At 41.3% G+C, this 18,521-nt stretch overlaps 1 protein-coding gene across 1 annotated transcript in view; it reads right to left on the reverse strand.

Annotated features, from left to right (window-relative positions):
- The window catches only part of CACNA1B (calcium voltage-gated channel subunit alpha1 B), a 502,106-nt gene that overhangs the window by 75,309 nt on the left and 408,276 nt on the right, over positions 1-18,521 (reverse strand). Inside the window, exons 33-35 of the mRNA XM_075015705.1 lie at positions 12,487-12,492; positions 4,182-4,298; positions 83-148 (exon numbers count right to left, since the gene is read on the reverse strand). Coding sequence (XP_074871806.1) covers positions 83-148; positions 4,182-4,298; positions 12,487-12,492 — 189 coding nt within the window. The remainder of the gene's footprint in view (positions 1-82; positions 149-4,181; positions 4,299-12,486; positions 12,493-18,521) is intronic.

The raw sequence follows: 18,521 nt of genomic DNA on the forward strand, positions 1-18,521 counted from the left end.
AGGCAGTAGCAATTGCTTGTCTCATGCTCTGTGTCTGCATGACAAATGTTAGATTCTTAGATACTGAAGCCTAAAATGTTACCTGCATGCCAATAATGGCATAGATGAAGAAGAGCATCGCAATGAGGAGACACACATAAGGCAAGGCCTGCCAAAAAATCAACAGGGACAGCATTAACAAAGCAGGGCCATAGATTAGCTAACAGTCTATTAGCAGTGAGCACCATAGCACTCTTTCAAACTGTGTATGGTTTGGATGACAGCACTAGCTAGGGAAATCTGAGCTGTTGTGGGACAAAGGAGACCTGCAGAAGATACACTGCTGCCAGCAGGTCTTACCTTATTTCAAACCATTTTTTCTTCAACAGTTAGTTTCTCCTACTGTCATGTTACAGATCTATCCTTGTGAGTAGACAGAACCTAACCAGAGAGTGAGCAAAAAGACTGTGGGCTGCATATTTTAGCCTAGTATTGACTTACATTGGCAGCTCCCATGCAACATTATACAATTATAAAAGTTATTTCTAAATTTTTTAAATGTATTATGAGAAAAATAAATCTTTAAAAAAGCAAGTGCTGGTTTTAACTGTGCAGAAAGTTACACTGTAGGGAAAAATAAAAGTTGCTGAGTCTTGAGTGATAAATCATTGAGGGCAAGAGCAATGGTTCTCAAATTATTTACCATTGTGAGCCACATCCAGCACTACCTGTATGACCATGAGGATGGTACATGAGCTACACCTCTGTGCTGTCTGGGCCACAGGTGGAGAAACAATGGGCCAGACTACGACCCAGCCTAGCTGCCCAGGATGGGAGTAGATATGAGCTCCACCAGTGCAGGTCACCAAGACCTGCATGTGGATAAGCAGGGTAAAGCAGGTGTGATGTGCCTGCTCACTCCTCTCCTTGGAACAGATGGGAGGGGAGGAGAATGAGTAGAGCCACATCCCCTCAGTGTGACAGCTAGGGCAGCTGAACTGGAATGGCTGCAGAGGGAGTGGGGAGGAAAGAGAGACAACAATTAGCAGGAACTGGAGGAGCTTGGGAGCACATTCTATACTTCCTGGTGCCTATATTTCCTCTCATGTGAAAAATGGGGACAATAACATTGTTATGCTGTCAGACTCCTAACTAAAGCTTTGGGACATGGCAACCCAGTCAGGCTAAAGGAGGGAATAATTAAAAGTTGTTTTGTTTAGTGATAGCTGAAACAACAGAAAACCATTGCCCAAGGCCAGACCACATGCAGGGCTGGGCCACCCAGCTCATGCAGTTTCCTGAGATTCCAGGAACAAATGCTGAGGTGGAGGACTGATTTGACTGCAGCCATGGCTGAGAGAGAGGAGCAGGAGAAACACCACAGAGGAGGCAGCAAGGGAGCCTGACAGCCAGCCAGGTCCACCGTCAGGAGGGAGCAAAGGAGGCAGTTGCCCCCAGGCCCAGTATTTCAAAGAAGCCTGAATCTCTGGCTCCTGCCACTGCTGAAGTAGCAGCAGCGGCGGCGGCTAGAGTTCTGGGTCCCTTTGAAATGCCAAGGAGCACTGTGCCACTGCTCTGCATGTACTTCTGAGGGAGCGTGGGTAGAGGGGAGGCCCAGGGCTCACTGTCCTAAGCCTGAGCAAGGAGCCAGACCCCCCTCCCACCTTCTCCTGGGCTAATGGCTACTGTTGGCACTGCTGTAGCCAGGGAAACATTTGTAGCATGAACTGGGAAAGAGCTGGGGGAGAGCACCTTTTAACTGAGTGCTGGCTAGAAAGAGGCTCGAACTCCACAAGCAAAGAGCCTGTGTGCTGCTCATTGGGTCATTCTGCATTGAAGGAAAAAGAACTTGGTACATTCCTTGTAAATAAACAGGATTGTACCAACTTATATAGCCTGACTCCATCATCTATTTCTCCTCCCAACATAAATAACCCGCAAGGCCCTGAAAAATCAGTGAACCACTTGGGTGAAAGGGGGGAACGATCCTTATTGGTCCACAAGTGAAGTTGTTTAGTCATGTCTACACTGCTTATTGAGGTCTCCAGAGGGAGAGATCTACAACAGTGCAGTGTATTATCAGGAGGCAGTGGGCACACAATTTGGTTTCCGATTCAAATTGATCAGTCTTGGATAGGGTTGTATATGAAGTAGAGTGCAGTTTCTCCATACAAGGCCAACTCTCTTGCCCCACTACCCATCATATTTTGGATCATCTGACTTTGGCCTCTATCATTACAGATGATAATGGTACAGATTTTACTAATGATCTTGTGACTTTTTTGGCTCTCTTAGACACCCAGACAGAGTATTTGGCTCGTGCAACCCACTATCACTCTCAAGGCCAGGTCGCAGGTGACTTGCTCGAGATCACATTTTCTGGCAGTGGTTGATCCAGACCCCATGCCTCCTGAGTCCCTCTCTGGTCTTTTAACTAGTCCACCCCGCTTCCACCATTTTATGGGCACCAGTTTATTTCAGAGGCACATTCTCAATCCAAGGGTGGAAGACATTTCTGGTGAGTTTTAAACTGGCTGCTTTGGCTATGATAGTCTCAGGCCATGGATTGAATCCTTAAGGAAAGTGCTATCAAACACATCAGTTGTGTTTACTTGAAAGCATATCAGGCAGAGCAACAGGCCCTTTAATTATACAGCCTGACAGCTAGGCAAGAATGAAAATGTTTAAGGCGTATTTGAGACCATCCAGCTGTCTGCTTCACAGTCTCTCAAAGAACTTTAAATACAATCTCCTGGTAATGAACTCCTCAGATCTCAGCTCTCCAGCCCACACAGCATGCTGCTGCCTTCCTCCTTGCATGCGCACAGAACCATAGGGACGTTACCCCTTTCTCCATTCAGCCCTTCTTCTGCTCTCGGCTCCTGCCAACAATCCTCCCTGACCCCAGGACTGTAGTAATGTCCTTGTCCATGTCCCTTCACTTCTCTTGCTATTTTTGGAGGATGTTTCTGCAATCTGGAACCTCCTACTTCTCTGACTCCACATCTTATTCCAACCCATAGCTAAAAACACGTTCCCTCTTGACTTCACGTTCCCTTTGCAGTCATTTATGAGTTAACACCATAAGACAGTTGCAACGGGCAGTTTGAATGGAAGCCCCTAGACAAAACAAAGTTGTATTATTTTTCTCAGGACAACTCCTGCAGCAGAAGCTTTCATGCAACAAGCTCAGATGCTAGCGGTAAGACCTCAAGCTAGAGGGGCACGGCATACACAGTAGAAGCCTGTAAAGTCTATGTCAAACTTTAGTTATATTAGTTTAGATGATTTAGTTAGTATTGATCCTGATCTAGGGAGGGGACTGGATTCGATGACCTCCTGAGGTCCTTCCTACCCTAGGAGTCTATGATTCTATGATCTTTGATCTACAGATGAGTTTGTTGTAACTCAATGTAGGCATTGAAGTCAGGGTAGGGAAAAATTCAGTTAGTTGCCTATGGATGTGGGCTAATGCCATGGGCTCCCTGTTCCTCACGTGCCCCATTTTTGCAGTTGGGATCATGACACTTTTCTTCAGTCATAAAGCATGTTGAGATCCTTGGGGAGGAGTCCATCTTTTACTTATGTGCTTGTACAACTCTAGGCTCCAGGATGGTGGGGCCTCTACCACAGTGGAAACAATAAATAATTAATATATGCTAAATATTATGTTGGTAGATGGTCTAGTGACTACACTGTAGCATCCCTACAGAATTTGGAAGATTCTTACCCTGTAGGATTTACTTATATGACTTCTATAGAATTAAAGTCAAAACAAGCACCACTCATTCTCTAAATCCCCTAGGTTTGTAAATCCAACTAAACTTTAGTAAATGCTACAGTTTCCACCTCTATTAAATCCTAGAGGAGCTATTGCAGCAGACAGAGGAGGAGACTGCATCCTGCAATCCTGTACTCTATTTCTGTCTTTGCTCTGGGGTTGATTTTCCAAAGTGTTATGCAGAGGAAGGCTCCACTGATGTCAACAGACATTAGGAGTTCTTAGTGCTTCTGAAAATCAGATCAAGGAGGACTTTCATCAGGTTAATTACCCACTCTACAGAAAGGTAATAAGAGAACTGTCTTCTAAGAATGCTGAAAAGTTTAATTCTTTATAATTAGAAGACCTCTCCTGGAAGATGCTTGAGAATTGCAAGACACTAACTGATCCCCCTCTGCTCTCAAGTCTGGCTGCCACTCACCTTAAATGACTGTACAAATGTCCAGAGCAGAATACGGATGGTGTAACCCTGGCGAAGAAGTTTGATGAGTCTGGCTGCTCTGAAGAGTCTCAGAAAGCTGAGGTTGATGAAGTTGTCCTGTGGAAAGTAAAGGTTTTGTGTCCTTCAGAAATTAACGCGACTAGAAACCACAGCCCGCAAAAAAGAAATTAAAATTACCGGCTTCACGATCTAAGCAGCAAATCGGCCACCAGAAAACCTTCCAAAAGAAACATTCGTCAGTGCAGATCACTCCACATGCAGTAAGTCTGAGAAAACCCCTCTCCACAAAAGCCACTCCCTCAGCTACTGGGTAAATAATAAAAAGAAAGATCGCCTTACACACTTTTCTTTGAGTTCTTGTTTTCCTAATGCAAAGCAGGTCTCCCCAAACAGTTGAAGAATGGTGATGGTGCATTATTATTATTGGCTAGTAAATGGGATCATTTTGAAATCTTGGATTGGCTCATTTTATTTGTATTAGCTTGAATCCAATGTAAGTCAAGAGGGTCTGTAACAGTGGGTACTGTTAGCTTCTTCCACACCAAAGGAAGGGACCAGCCAGTCTACTTTAAAGCACCCTCCTTTTAGCAATATTTACATGACCGGTGACAGGACAAGATCCTTGCTGACAAGCACTGCTTGAACAGGACAGCGTTCTCTATAAACTGAACACTTGGGTAGCCAATCAGGAAAGATTCCAATGCCACCCAGCTGTGCCCAAAGGTAGGTTTTGTTTCTCCTGGTGGAGTGCACATTTGCACACTTCTCAGTGCACATAGCAAAACATATTCATCACATGGATGGAGAAGATGGGAGGGAATGTTGTTGCTGGGACATGGGCATTATCTTTAGAAGTGAGATCATTGGATGAGAGTGAATGGAGAGATAGTTGAATGTTTGCCAGCATGGACTGCTCTTGGGAGCCTGCTGACTTATTCATGATTGATAAATATCCCTTTTAAGCTAAATCAAAGAGATGCCAGGGATATTGGTTTTTCATTGGATTCTTTTGGGCAATTCTTCTCCTCCCTTCCCTTTTATTGAGAGAAAATAGGCCATCTAACAAGCTAATCTAGAGGGGATCTTTCCAAAAGAAAACATGCACAGGTTGAAATAGGAGGGCAAGGAGAAGGAGGAATCTAAGTTGATTTAAAAAAAAAATCCCTCTACTTGCATTGGTCCCAATTCCTGTGAATGTGAAACTTGAACTACAGGAATTGATTTGACTACATAAAATTCCACTAGTGTTAAGCAATAGAGAGGGTGAAACAATCATAAGGAGGCTTTGTAGCTAAAGATGAACAGTCCCACCCACATCATCTTTTACCACAAGATACCTGCTCAGATTAAAGTGACTGGAAGCACTTGTTAATTTGGGTGCATAGCTCATGCTGAGCTTGGGGTGCCTGTATTACCTATTCACTTATTTAAATGTCAGCTCAGCAAAGTGGGCCAAGAGCACTGCATTCCACTGATACCATCAAATGGTTCAAGAGATCAGTTTCAGACATGCACTTGTTTTGTGGTTAAAATGCAAGCAGCTCAGAGTTAGGCATATACTGTATGTCAGACTCAACCCTAAAATAAAGAGAAAAGAGAAAAGCCCAGATATGTTCCATGGAAGAGCAGACATCACAGAGCTATTTCTAGTCTCCAATGGAAGGCAGCGCATGGCAAGCAAAACACAAACAAGGATTCTCCTGGGCTGTTCATTGTTAGAAAAACAAGTGCTGAGGTTTCAAAGGTTAGTTTATTAAAACTATGCTCTTCTGAAGGCTATTGTTCCTTTATAAAATCAGTAGCAACGCTGAGCTCTGCATTAAAGGCCACCTGTGGTCAGGAGCCAGATTTTGACTGTGGTTATGACACAGTAAATATTTCAGAACTTCCCTGATTTAATCTAGTCTTCGACCTAAGTGCACACTCTAGGATCTTGTGTAGTCAGCTGTATCTGTGCACAGTGAGGATAAATTCCACCAGGCCCCACTTCCTACTGACTTTGTGCAGGTATATGGAACTGATCCAAAGCCCAGTGAAGTCTACAGAATGACTCCACCCTATCAGGTATTGGATTAGGGCCCACATGACAATACATAGAAAACCAGGCCCTTCAGTCCTATTGATACAATAGACATATACAGTGTGGTATTTGGGCCATATATCTGAACACACAATAACCTTTCTTGTGGTAGCAGTTCTGTGTACATAAAGTGTAAACAGCATCAAGCTTTGAGTTTATAAAATGTCAGAAGTGCATTTATACAGCATTTTCCCCCAAAGGATTATTATAGGATTTGCTTGCCAGCAAAAACAAAACAAGTGTTTGTTTTCTCTGGATTCCAGTTAGAAAGACCTTGTAATCACAGTCAGCTGTCCTGATCTATGTCATGGTCAGCTAACTCCATTCTTTACCTCTATGGGCAACATAGGACAGCTGTGTAATGGTAAGAAGTGCTAGTGGGGGGAAGCACAGCTGAGAAAGGAATACGAATGGTCCAGGACAGGCTTTTCAAAAGTGTCTAATGGATCTAGGCACCTCCCTGACATTCCATAACAGTAGGAAGGTTAATTGCCAGGGTTGGGGTTTTTTAATCACAGGCCTGAGTTCAACATCTGCCTTCGAAACACACCTGGCACCATTTCACAAATTGTAATAAAATGAACAGCCCAGAGTGGGATCTCTAGCAACCCAGGAAAATCCTGTTTTACCAAGTTACAAAGCTTTTGAGGGACAGTTCTCCATGCTGTTCACTGGTTGATAATACTACACATGCAACTGTGATAACTGAAGGGTTATTTAGTGTGTATTACCCTCCCTTCCCTGCCCCATAGGCTGTGAAGAAAACTTGTCCCTCAACAACAAGAAGGCCTCAGCAATTATTAGAATTGCATGCAATTAAAGGGGAAACTCCACATTGCAATATTTCTTGTGCTCAATTATTTTTCTATTGATTTTCATTTCAAATAACTATATGTAACAGACAAACATCATTCCTGTGTATGATTTGTTTCTTTCTTGCTATCCCCTTTTTTCTGTTGCACAGGAGCTGAACACTAAGTTGAGTCACATTATTTTAAAATATTTGATTTTACCCACTCCCATAATATATTATTTACTACATTTAAAAGTGACCACACATATGACATCCTGCTGTTCTCTATATCTGCTCCTTCTGCATCTACAGCATCATCTTGGCTTTGTTTGCAGACAGTTAAACTGTTGGCATGTCAGCAGAAGCAGTACAGATGCAGAAAACCAATCTGTATGCTAGTCAGGTCTGTGTATTGTCAGAAAAATATACTGTCTAAGTTAATTCTAGAATCTTTTATTTGAAATGGGAGTTGTGACTTCTTATGCCATGACTGAATTTCTGCCCAGGGACTATCATATTGATACTAGTTACATCTCATGGAATGGTTAAATCTGAAAATTACATCGGTGTGCTTCATATGCCTGCTTTTTCATTTCAGGTAAAATGAATCTGTCCCAGAACTGTAACAAAAAGCAAAATGGACTGTAGCTTTAAAAGATGTGATAAATAACAGTATGGATTTGTAAAGAACAAGTCATGTAAAACCAACCTGATAGCTTTCTTTGACAGGGCAACAAGCCTTGTGGGTAAGTGGTAGATGTGGTATACCTAGACTTCTGTAAAGCATTTGATATAATTTTTCATGAACAAACTAGGAAAATACAAGCGAGATGGAGCTAAATGGTGGATGTGTAAATGGTTGGATGACTGTTCTCCAGAGTCAGTGTTTCACAGTCATGCTGGAAGGGCATAAAGAGTGGCAATCCACAGGGATCAGTTCTGGGTCCAGTTCTGCTCAATATCTTCATTAATGATTTAGATGATGGCTTAGAGAATACACTTACAAAGTTTGTGGATGATACCAAGCTGGGAGGGGTTGCAAGTGGTTTGGAGAATAGGATTGTAATTTAAAATGATCTGGACAAATAGGACAAATGGTCTGAGATAAATAGGACGCAATTCAATAAGGACAAATACAAAGTACTCCACTTAGGAAGGAACAGTCAGATGCACACATCCTAAATGGGAAGTGACAGCCTAGCAAGGAATACTGCAAAAAGAGATCTCGGCATGCTAGGGGATCACAAGCTAAATATGAGTCAGTAGTGTAAAACTGGTGCAAGAAAGCAAATATATTTCTGGGATGAATTAACAGAGCGGTTGTAAGTCAAAAGAAGTAATTTTCCCATTTACTCCACACTGATTAGACCTCAACTATAGTACTGTGTTACATTCTGGGTGCTACAATTCAGGGAAGATATGAAGAAATTGGAAAAAATCTAGAGAAGAGCAACAAAAACATTTAAAGCACTAGAAAATATGAGCTACAAGGGACTATTGAAAGAACTGCATTTTTTAAGTCAGAAAAAGAGAAGACAGAAAGGACACATTCTAACAACTTTCAAGTATCTAAAAGGTTGTTGTTACAAAGGAGAATTTTTTCCTTCATAATTTCTGATGACAGTACAAGAAGCAATGGGCTTAACTGCTCATTAATTGACTCTCTTATGGCCTTTTATGACCCTCTGAACCCTGATCAGTTGTTGAGCCTGAACAGTTTTAATATCTGAGGAATGATGGTGAATGGGGTAATCGGTGAGGTGGAGAAGGGTATGAACCCTGGTGAGTGAGCAATCTCCCTCAAGATCTAAGACCTCCTTCACACTCCCATTAGGGCTGGACATTAAGCTGGCAGAGACCCTTCAATGAGGAAAGCTTCTGGGTGGCAAGTCCCTACTGACACCTTCTCATGGTGAAAGTTGGTAACTGGCTTGGATTGCCATGCAGAATGTGGAGGGCACCTCCCTCCTTATAGGAATCGTGGGATGGGATGAGCAGCCCTGGGAGATTTCTGATCCCCTGATAAGGAAGTAGCCTCCTCCAGGCATAGGTGACTTCCCTTGGTAAGGGATATCCTTTCCCAGAGAAGGGCTATATCTTTTTAATTATGGAGGAAAGGAACTTTTAAACTAGTTAAACTACAGTTAAACTACACCCCCGCTGTTGGTTTTGATGCCCCTGCTAACAGTGTTAAATATATTAAGGATTTAATGTGAGTCACTGGACCTAGGAGTAAAATTATATTAAGTGAGTGGATACTCCATAAGGCTGAAATGGATGACCTCCCTATTAGACTGAATATGGGAGTTGAGGTTAGGTGAGGACCAAGTGAATGATTTATCATTTTTACCTTTGGTTTCTACCAATGCCACTTCTGACAATTTAAGGGTAGATTATTTTAATCCAAATGTTAAGTAGACACCTTGGATGACCCATAGTTTAATGAAAGGGGACATTTTTACACCGATGTATCTATTGTTTTAATAATAGGGTTAATTACACAAATCTGACAAACAATGGTTAACCAAAAACGGCATTTTCTATTCAGAATATCCTGTTGAATATTTTACTTGCCCCATTTCCCCACTTATTTTAGCTTCATTTGGAAAGCAGACGAAGTATATAAATGTGGTCCAAAAGAATAAGTCTACCAGGGTGCTTTGTAAGAAGTGCAATAAATTCTCTCAATTCCACAACACAGCTTGCCATTTACTCACGTGTAAGCCAAGGAGGTGGTTGCTCACAAAATGGGCCTTGCCTGTTTGATCTGTTGATTATTTTCCATACAAAATCAGGACTAAGTCAGAATACTCAACAGAGACTCTCTGCAGTTCATAATGAACAGCGAAAGGAAGCTCAGAGGGCTAGGATAGGGAATACAGAATCTAATAGGATCCGTATTTGAACAAAGCAAGAAGTTGGTTTATTTAGTTAGAAGATAAATATGTAGACAAAAGAATATAAATAAATATCAAAAGTGAGTTAAGGACAAAGACCAACAAACAAATTGATGTTAAGAGATGCAATTTGGCTAAGAAGTAGATGAGGAAAGAGGATGAATTGGGGAATGAGGCAATAGGTGCAGAGTATATTTTAGAGATTTCCCCCTCCCAGGGAGAATATTAAACCATTGTTGATGAGGTTGCTGTGCTAAGTATGGAAAATAAGCAGAATAAAAGAGAGGGGCAACTATTAAATTGTCTGGATGAGATTGAAGTGATGGTGAAAGATATGAATATGGCTTCAGTTGGATAGGCAATGATGGAGCTCTGAGACAGTTAAAAGGCTGAAGATCCATGCTATAGCTACACCACAGTACCTATTTCGGGGTACAAATGCTTCCCAAAATGGCAACTCCCCAGCTAAACACAGAGCTCAAAATAGAAGTGCTATTTTGAGCACAGTATTCCGGTTTCAGTACACAAATAGCCATCTTTATTCCTTAAGTATGGTTCCACTATAGTTTCCATCCTAACTCACCTATTTTATCAAAAACCACAGCTACTACCTTAAAATGCTTAATCACAATTCTGTGGCATCTTAAGTCACACTGTCTTATAAATTCCACCTCCCTCTACTTTTTCCAGTTTGGGGTAACTGCACTATCCATTATAAATCTTATCAATTAAATCTATCCAATCATCTTATGAAACTATATGTCTTCTCCACTTCTAAATTAACCTATTTGGGACTTGATTACTAAATTTACTCAGTGCAAGTCCCCATCTCATCCTCTATCATAAAATATCCCCCTATGTACAATACATACATGAAGGAGATATAAAATCTTCTTAACAACTTTCCTCACTAAAACATCATCTAAAACATAAAAAGGAGTCTCAATTAAAAGCAAATTATAAAACAACCTGGGTAAAATATATGTCCATAAAATCATAATTTTGGGGGCAGGCTTCAAAGGGACTTCACACAAGTTATCACAGAGGTGCACAAGGTGTCAGAGGTAAGTCCCCTTGGGGAGTCATGACATTTTGTAAGGGGGCCCAGCACAATGTTACTGTCCTCATGCATGTGTATTCACATTTATATACCAATTCACAAAGTTTTTACATTCTATATGCTTATTTTCTTACACATGCCAAAGGTTGGTTTGTTTGTTTGTTTTTTTGTATGACTATAACCAAAATTTCCACTGGTTTGAATGACCTTAGACAGTTCAGGAGTGGGGGGCCTGCTAATTGTAGGGACAAAGAGTGGGGCCTGATGTAAAAAGTTTGCTCATCCCTGATTTATCACACCATTCCTCAATTTCCTCATAAGTGACAGACCACCCACTCCATCCAACGGTCTGTCTTTGCACCCAAATAATTATCAAACTGTCCTGGCTTGACATCATCTATCTTCTCTCTACCCAGTTTCCAGTTATCCTTAGGGGTTACCACATACTTTTACTTTTAGCCCTCTTTTGAAAGAGGAATGCAAGTGTAGATGCACCCTTTATGTTAATGAGTTTAGTGCACTTATCACCCACCCATACCCTAGTGATATAATTGCTATAGATATCCCTAACAAAATCTATAAATCCCTCTTTATTCCCGAATCTTTTAAGGCCTGCCATAATATATCTATTCCAGACAGGGTCAAATGCTTTGGCCAAATGTACAAAAATAGCTAACTCCTGTCCATTTTGTTTAGTCCCTTTCATTAAATTATGCAAAATCTCCATATTGTCCTCAGAATCTGGAGCCAAAATAAAACTCTTTTGTCTACTACAAATCTCAACTGTAGACCTCAATCTTTTTGCTCAACTTTTTGTATTTAGCCTCATCCCAACTGAACCAATTGTTATGGTCTCCAGAAGGCTAATTTAGTCAATTCCTCCTCTTCCTATACCTTTGGGTTTAAAATAGTCCTATTCGCTTTAAAACAGTCTGGAATCTGTTTAGTTAAAAATATATATATTAAAAATTGTTAGCAAGTATAAAAGAGTCCAAATTAAAAATTTCCCATAGACCCATTACAATAACCTTATCATGGGCTGGGGCACCGTCTTTCCAAATCTCTCTCAATACATCCTTTTACCCCCTCCACTGACATTCAACTCAGTAATATATCATTACCCATTATTTCTGTGGTCGGGGACCATTCTATCCTATTTCCACGTCCAAGGTTCAGTTGCTGGAGGATCAGGCTCTACACCATTAAGCTGCATTAAGGGCAAGGCCCACATTTTCACACATTGGTGACTAAGCTGTACCAGGATAAGTCGTGTACTTGCTTGTTGTACATTCATTCCCTGCTTTTGCACACACAAATTGGGTAGTCGAGCTATGGCCCTACATCATCACTGCTGTAACCCTTCAACTTTCCCTTCAGATTTCACCATGAAAATTCTAGAAAGGTGTAATTTGAACTTTACATTTTTTTTTCTTCTCCATTGCTTCCCAGAAGACAGTTTCCTACCATGACTCCGCCAGAAATTGTTCTGGAATGTGTGTGTTTGTGGTCTGTCCTGGACACTAAAGCTAATTTAATCTCTGGAGAAAATAGCAACTGTGCAACAGAAATTCCAGATGGAAAACTAACATAACTTAAAGGGGTGGCACCAGATAAAATGCATCTGTTTTTAATAAATCTATTTTCTTACCCATTTTACCAATAGCTGAAATTACTAAAAAATGGAATAGTTTAAAAATATAATCATATTATATTCATCATAATCTAGCTGTCCTTTTTTTTTGTATTTGCTCATCTTCAGCAAAGCAAAGAGGCTAGGCTCAGATTTACTACAAGCCAACGAGAACAGGTCACAAAACACTGATTGAATTTCAGTGGCATTTGGATGCCTAACTCCTTTCAGTCTTTTTTCCACTGCCACTCTCGTTTTATTTAATTTAAAATGCTTCACTCTGTTGCTAGTCACTTTTTCTTCCTAGACCTGATGTGGTGGGAAAATGGTACCATAGTGACTTTGTAGTGGACGTACAAAGCCAGAATCAATGTTTTCACTAACCTCTTTTTACTTCAATGAAATGAGTTCCATATTAGCATCACTTAAAATCTTTGCCTTTCAATCAAAGTTAAACTGTGACTTTAAAACACCCGGCATCGTCCTTTTCAATGGACCACTTCAAAGTCCAATAAATCTCAGTATAATAGAGTGGTTGCTTACATACTTAAATTTGATTCTATCACCTGCAAAATAAAGATTTGGCAAACCACACAATCTTCTCTATGCTAGGTCATGTGAAAACAGATATTCTTCCAATTCTAATTCAGTCCTTCATGAAAATAAAGCAACTGTCAGTTTCCCCTTTATTATTATTATCCAGTGAAACAACAAACAGCAGAAAATGGGCCATTGGTAATTTTATTTGTCTCACATCACCAATTAGCCAATGGGAAGAAGACACACAAGAGAAGCCAGTTATGAGGCATGCTGCAGACATACAGTGAGGCTTCCCACCAGTGCCATCAGAAATCTCATTAAAATGAAATTAAAAAAAATAAAAATAATAATAAAACAAGAGAAAATAAAAGCAGAGAATTAAATAATTGTTTAAATTCAATGAAACCAACCGTGTCCTATATGTGATGTTTTCATGGATGAATATTTGCAAGATTATTTACAAATTATTTTTGAGCAGCAGGTGCACAACATACAGACGGAGACATGGTTTTCGCATTGTATGTTGATTGGATGGCGTGATTCAGCAGGAAGGTAAGGAAAATAAAGAACAAAAACAGAAAACAAAGAGAACATGAGTAATCAGGACAAGCAAAAAACAGAAGCTCTGAAAATTTCATTGGAAAAAATTATTGGGTTTTAGTTTCTCCCTCCTCCCCTTTTATGGAAGTTATATAAATTTAAAAAATGCTTCAAACCAAAACATATTTTGAAACCCTAAAAGTAACAGAGACAGTGTGGCAGTTATTTGCATTTCATTTTGTAATGCAAATTAGAAGACAGTTCACAAACACTTTTTAGTTTATTTTTTGTATTTCCAGGCAGAGAAATAGATGTCAGTTTCATATATGTTCACAGCACCTCCTACAGGTCTCCTGCACTCAGAAGGAATTACCTACCCTTAACTCCATCTAATTTACTTAGGTTATTAAAGCAGAGAAAAACTGACATATATGTTTTTTGCCAAAGGAAATAAAAAAAATCCAGCACATTCACAAAGTAAATTACATACAATGTGACTAAGAAATCAAAAAAAGCAATTAATCTTTTTCTTTTATCTTTACTCTTCAGTGGTACAAAAGTGCTGGTACAGCAAGGCTAAGTAGGTTAGTCAGTTTAGTTGGCTTGGAGAATGTTTCAGGTTGGAAAGTGGAGGGAGATTGGCAAAGCAGAAAAATGGAATCATTACTTCTGTTTACAAGCCAGATCTCTCTCCTGCTCATCTCCAGTCACCGTTTTCCAGCAAGCTCAGAGCTGATCCCACAGAAGAGTCCTTCCCCTATGGAGTGGAGGAAGGAAATAATTTTCCATTGTAGAAACCCATGAATAGAAATTGTGCTGAGCTGAGAATGCATCAGGATATTTCATCTGAGCTTCTCTGTGCCCAGGTTGAAACAGCAATCCGTAAATTCAAGCTGATAACTTGTTACTGAAGACAACCCATGTGAGCAATGCCAGATAAATGTCCATACTGCTGTTTACGTCCTGCTCAGAATCTTGGCCCCCCAAGTTGTCAACAAAAGGGGTCTTTCATCCAATAAGGAAATTGTACACTTTAGACATGGACCTTGGAAAATACCACTCCTTCCTCTGGCAGTGGCACATTGTCTAACTACACAGCCTTGTCCCTAGAAGTCCGTGAATGATGCACATGGTGGCGATATTGTAGACTATGCATGAATACAGAAGACAAGTGAGTTCAAGGGAGGTTAATTAAACTCAAGCTGTGCTCCTTCATGCTGAGCCAGAGTCATTCTTAGTGCTTTCGCCAGTGGCCACCTACACTCTTTAACATGCAAGAGGATGAGGGGCAGGAAAGGGGCTGTAAATGGACAACGATTAAACACAATTGAAGAGACACCTCCAGAAAAATTCACCTCAGCTTTCTATTGAGGCACCACACTATCCGCTCCCCTCTCAAAACTTGTTCCAGCTCTTGGTGGAGTGATTGGTGTCCACCTGGCAGTGCTCTCACGACTGCAGGGCTAACTTCCCCTGCGCTCCATATTCTTTGCACTGTTTTTAACTGGGTAGCATTTCCAAAAGCACCTCCGTGATTTAGACATCTAAGACCCATTGAAACTTAAAGGGACAAAGCTGCTTAGGATGAGATCCTCAAAGATCTGTTACCTCGCTCTCGCCAGCTTCAATGTTGGCTCACAAGTGTAAAAAGAAAAGAGATCTTGGATCAACTTCTGTAATGCGTTTCCAGGAGAGGGAGTACTGCTTGTGCAGCCAAGGCGGGAGGTACAAAGGCAGAATCCACCTGCCTTCCAGATTTTGGGCTGTTAGAGGGCTAAAGCAGCCCTTGGTGTTATGCAGGCAGTTCTGGGGCATGCTCCAAGTCACAGCTGCCTATGTCTGTAGCAGAAGAGGCCAGAATGTCCATATTATGTGTGCAACAGCTTTGATCCCCATGCCTGGGTTTGTGCAATAGGGCCAAAGACAGGGACTCAATCTCTCCTCTTGGGTTCCACCCTGGGCATCAGAGGCTTCTTTGGAGGAAGAAAAGTACCAGCGTAGCCTAGCCCCCAGTACAAGACTGCTCCATCTGCCCACAGCAGGATGAACCGTAAAAGGACCATTCTGTTTCTGTGCAGCGCACTGAAAACTACAATTATTTATTGCTGTTACAGTCTTGGGCTAGATGTAATTTATGGAATTACATTTGCCATTTCCAAAGAAAAGTGTAACTAAGCAACGGTAGCATGAGCTCGATTTGCCAATTTCCCCCTTTTGTGAGCTAAACTCCTTTCTAACGTCTCTTCAGACAGCCTGTGTGGAGCCTGAGAACTATTTGCCCCCCAATCCTGTCTGAAGTTTAAAAAAAAAAGATGTGCTTTGCTTAAAGAATTGTTCACCAGAGGCCACAAAGGCTGTTCCGTAATGAAGAATGTGTTACTGTGGACAGTGACTAACTGGCCAGAGATCAGAGGGCAGCAGCAAAGATGGTAGAAGTGCACTGAGGAAAAGGTTGAGATGAGTAGTTATATTCAGTTAAGAGGAAAGAGTCCAGGAGACACACGACAACAGTACACCAATACTTACAAAAGCATGAATGAAAGAGAGCTGGGAGTAAAACAGATTCATTAATCAATGGATACAGAACAAGGAGTAATGGGCTGGAGCTGATATGGGACAGGGAGTTGGGGGGAGGGTTTAGGTTAAATGTTAGTGAAAAGTTTGTAAAAGCAGTTTGTAAGAACTGACAGCCCAAGGAGGCTGCAGAACCACTGTAGCTGGAAATATTCAGACACCCCTCTCTGACGGGGAGCTGGGTCCATTTAGTTATTCTTATATCAGGATACATGACCTGATGTAACTCACACCGTGCTTTAAACCATCACACTAGTTTGCCCTCCGTACTTGAAGGCTGAGCTTTAAGTAGTTACAGTACAACAAAAGAGCAAAAGACACATTAAATCACTGCTTACTCATAACACACTGTATTTCCAGAATTACTAAGGGCTTGTCTACATGGACATTTAGCTTTCAGTAAGCAGGCTGGAGGATCTACCCACACTAGCTTGCCATGGACTAGATACATACGAAAAGTTTGTTGTGCATTGTTCACTCCATTGCAAAGAGAACAAGATCACAGCCCACTAATGAACTGTTCATGCATGTCAGTAGGGTCGAAGAGGACAATTAGGCTGCAGCAGGCTACTGTGGAGTAGATTCACAACTCAGCTTGCCAAGGATTGAACAGTCACACAGACAAGCTCTAGGTAAATCTGTTACTATCTGAGTGTGAAATGAACTATTTGCATGGATAGCCACATGCATAGTTGCTCAGATTCGTTATGTCTAAAGGAAGCTCTGAGTCCCACCCCATTGTCTGCTATGGCTGGCCTCTCCATGGCAATGCAGGAGAAGAAAGATGAGAAGATGGGCCTGCCTCTCCCCCACAACATTTTTTTCTGCAGAGCCAGGCAAACTTGCTATCTCTGCACTCTTCTGACAACCGATAGCATGCCATCCTAGCAATGGCTGGAGTGCAAAATATCCCAGAATAATGGGAAGGAGAGGTCAGAAAACCACCACCAAGGACTCTGAGATAAATCTCTCCTCCCCAAACAACTCTCCATGCCCACACCAGCCAGCTGTGTGAATGCATAGGTGCATCCAAGGGTCAATGCAACTGACATATGGTCCCTGGGATTCTGCAGCTTTGCGCTGTCCAACACAGACCTGTAACAAAGGCACAAATGGCTTAATTCTGTAAATGAGCCCCTGGGACAGGAATTCTTGGTATAAGTGGGACAGGTCCATGCAGTCAGTACACAAAGAATTATCGCAAAACAAAGCTCTAAAAGTTACGCTTGGCAAGCCAGGGTGGGAATATACAAAGCATCACTTTCCCATCCAGTGACAACCTGAGCAGAAACTGCTACAGAGCACTGAAAGTAGCTGAGTGCTGTTTGACATGTAGTAACCAGGACAATCCGTGAGCTGGACAATGTCCTGAGGGAAGGTTACACAACCAGGTGTGCTGCAGAGTCACACTCAGGCATGCCATGGAATAACTTGCCATACAGCTGGGCTCTAGGAGGTATACAAGGAAAAATTATGGTGATGAACATTTTCAATATGCATAACTAAAACAATATCAGAATGTGATGAAAAAAGCAGCTAGGATAATAATAGTTCATAAATGGGTTCTTGGTACAGGATCACTATTATTCCTTGTTCTTATGAAAATGTCCTACATAATTTAATAGAGTCTGGACTTTTTAAAAGATCCTACAAAATTCCTCAGCCGTGATGTAATTTTCTTACATCTTACAGTTCAGATAGTAAGTTCTACAGAAATGACTTCATTCTCTATTAAACTCTCTTAACACTAATTTCTACTGAGACTTTTTACAGCGACCCCAACACGGCTAAACAGAGGTCGCAGATGGCAGTTAATTTAAACTTTCTCCTTCCTTGCCCCATCTGCTCCTTCCTGGTCTATCACCTTCTTTTTTGTCAAAAAAAATTGTAGATTGAAACCTTGAAGTTACAGAGAACAGCAGCTTTTTATTTCCTCCGAAAATCTCCTAGCAGAGTGCTGAGTGCTACGAAACAGGCACAATCTTAATAACCCTACAATGATCATAATAACCCTATAGGAGTTTTCCTTGAAGGGTAAAAAAGGGTCAAGGAGCGGATCCTTTCATTAAATGAGAAAGAGATGGCATTTCCTAGAATAGCTACTGACACTGTCATTCTCATCAGAACTCCTTGCTTGTAACCAGACACAGCATTCAGCCTAGGGAAAGAACAGCGCTAATGTGAAAGGGCCCCCAGGACCCATCA

Source organism: Carettochelys insculpta, chromosome 21 (genome assembly GCF_033958435.1).
Source record: "Carettochelys insculpta isolate YL-2023 chromosome 21, ASM3395843v1, whole genome shotgun sequence".
NCBI lineage: Eukaryota > Metazoa > Chordata > Testudines > Carettochelyidae > Carettochelys > Carettochelys insculpta.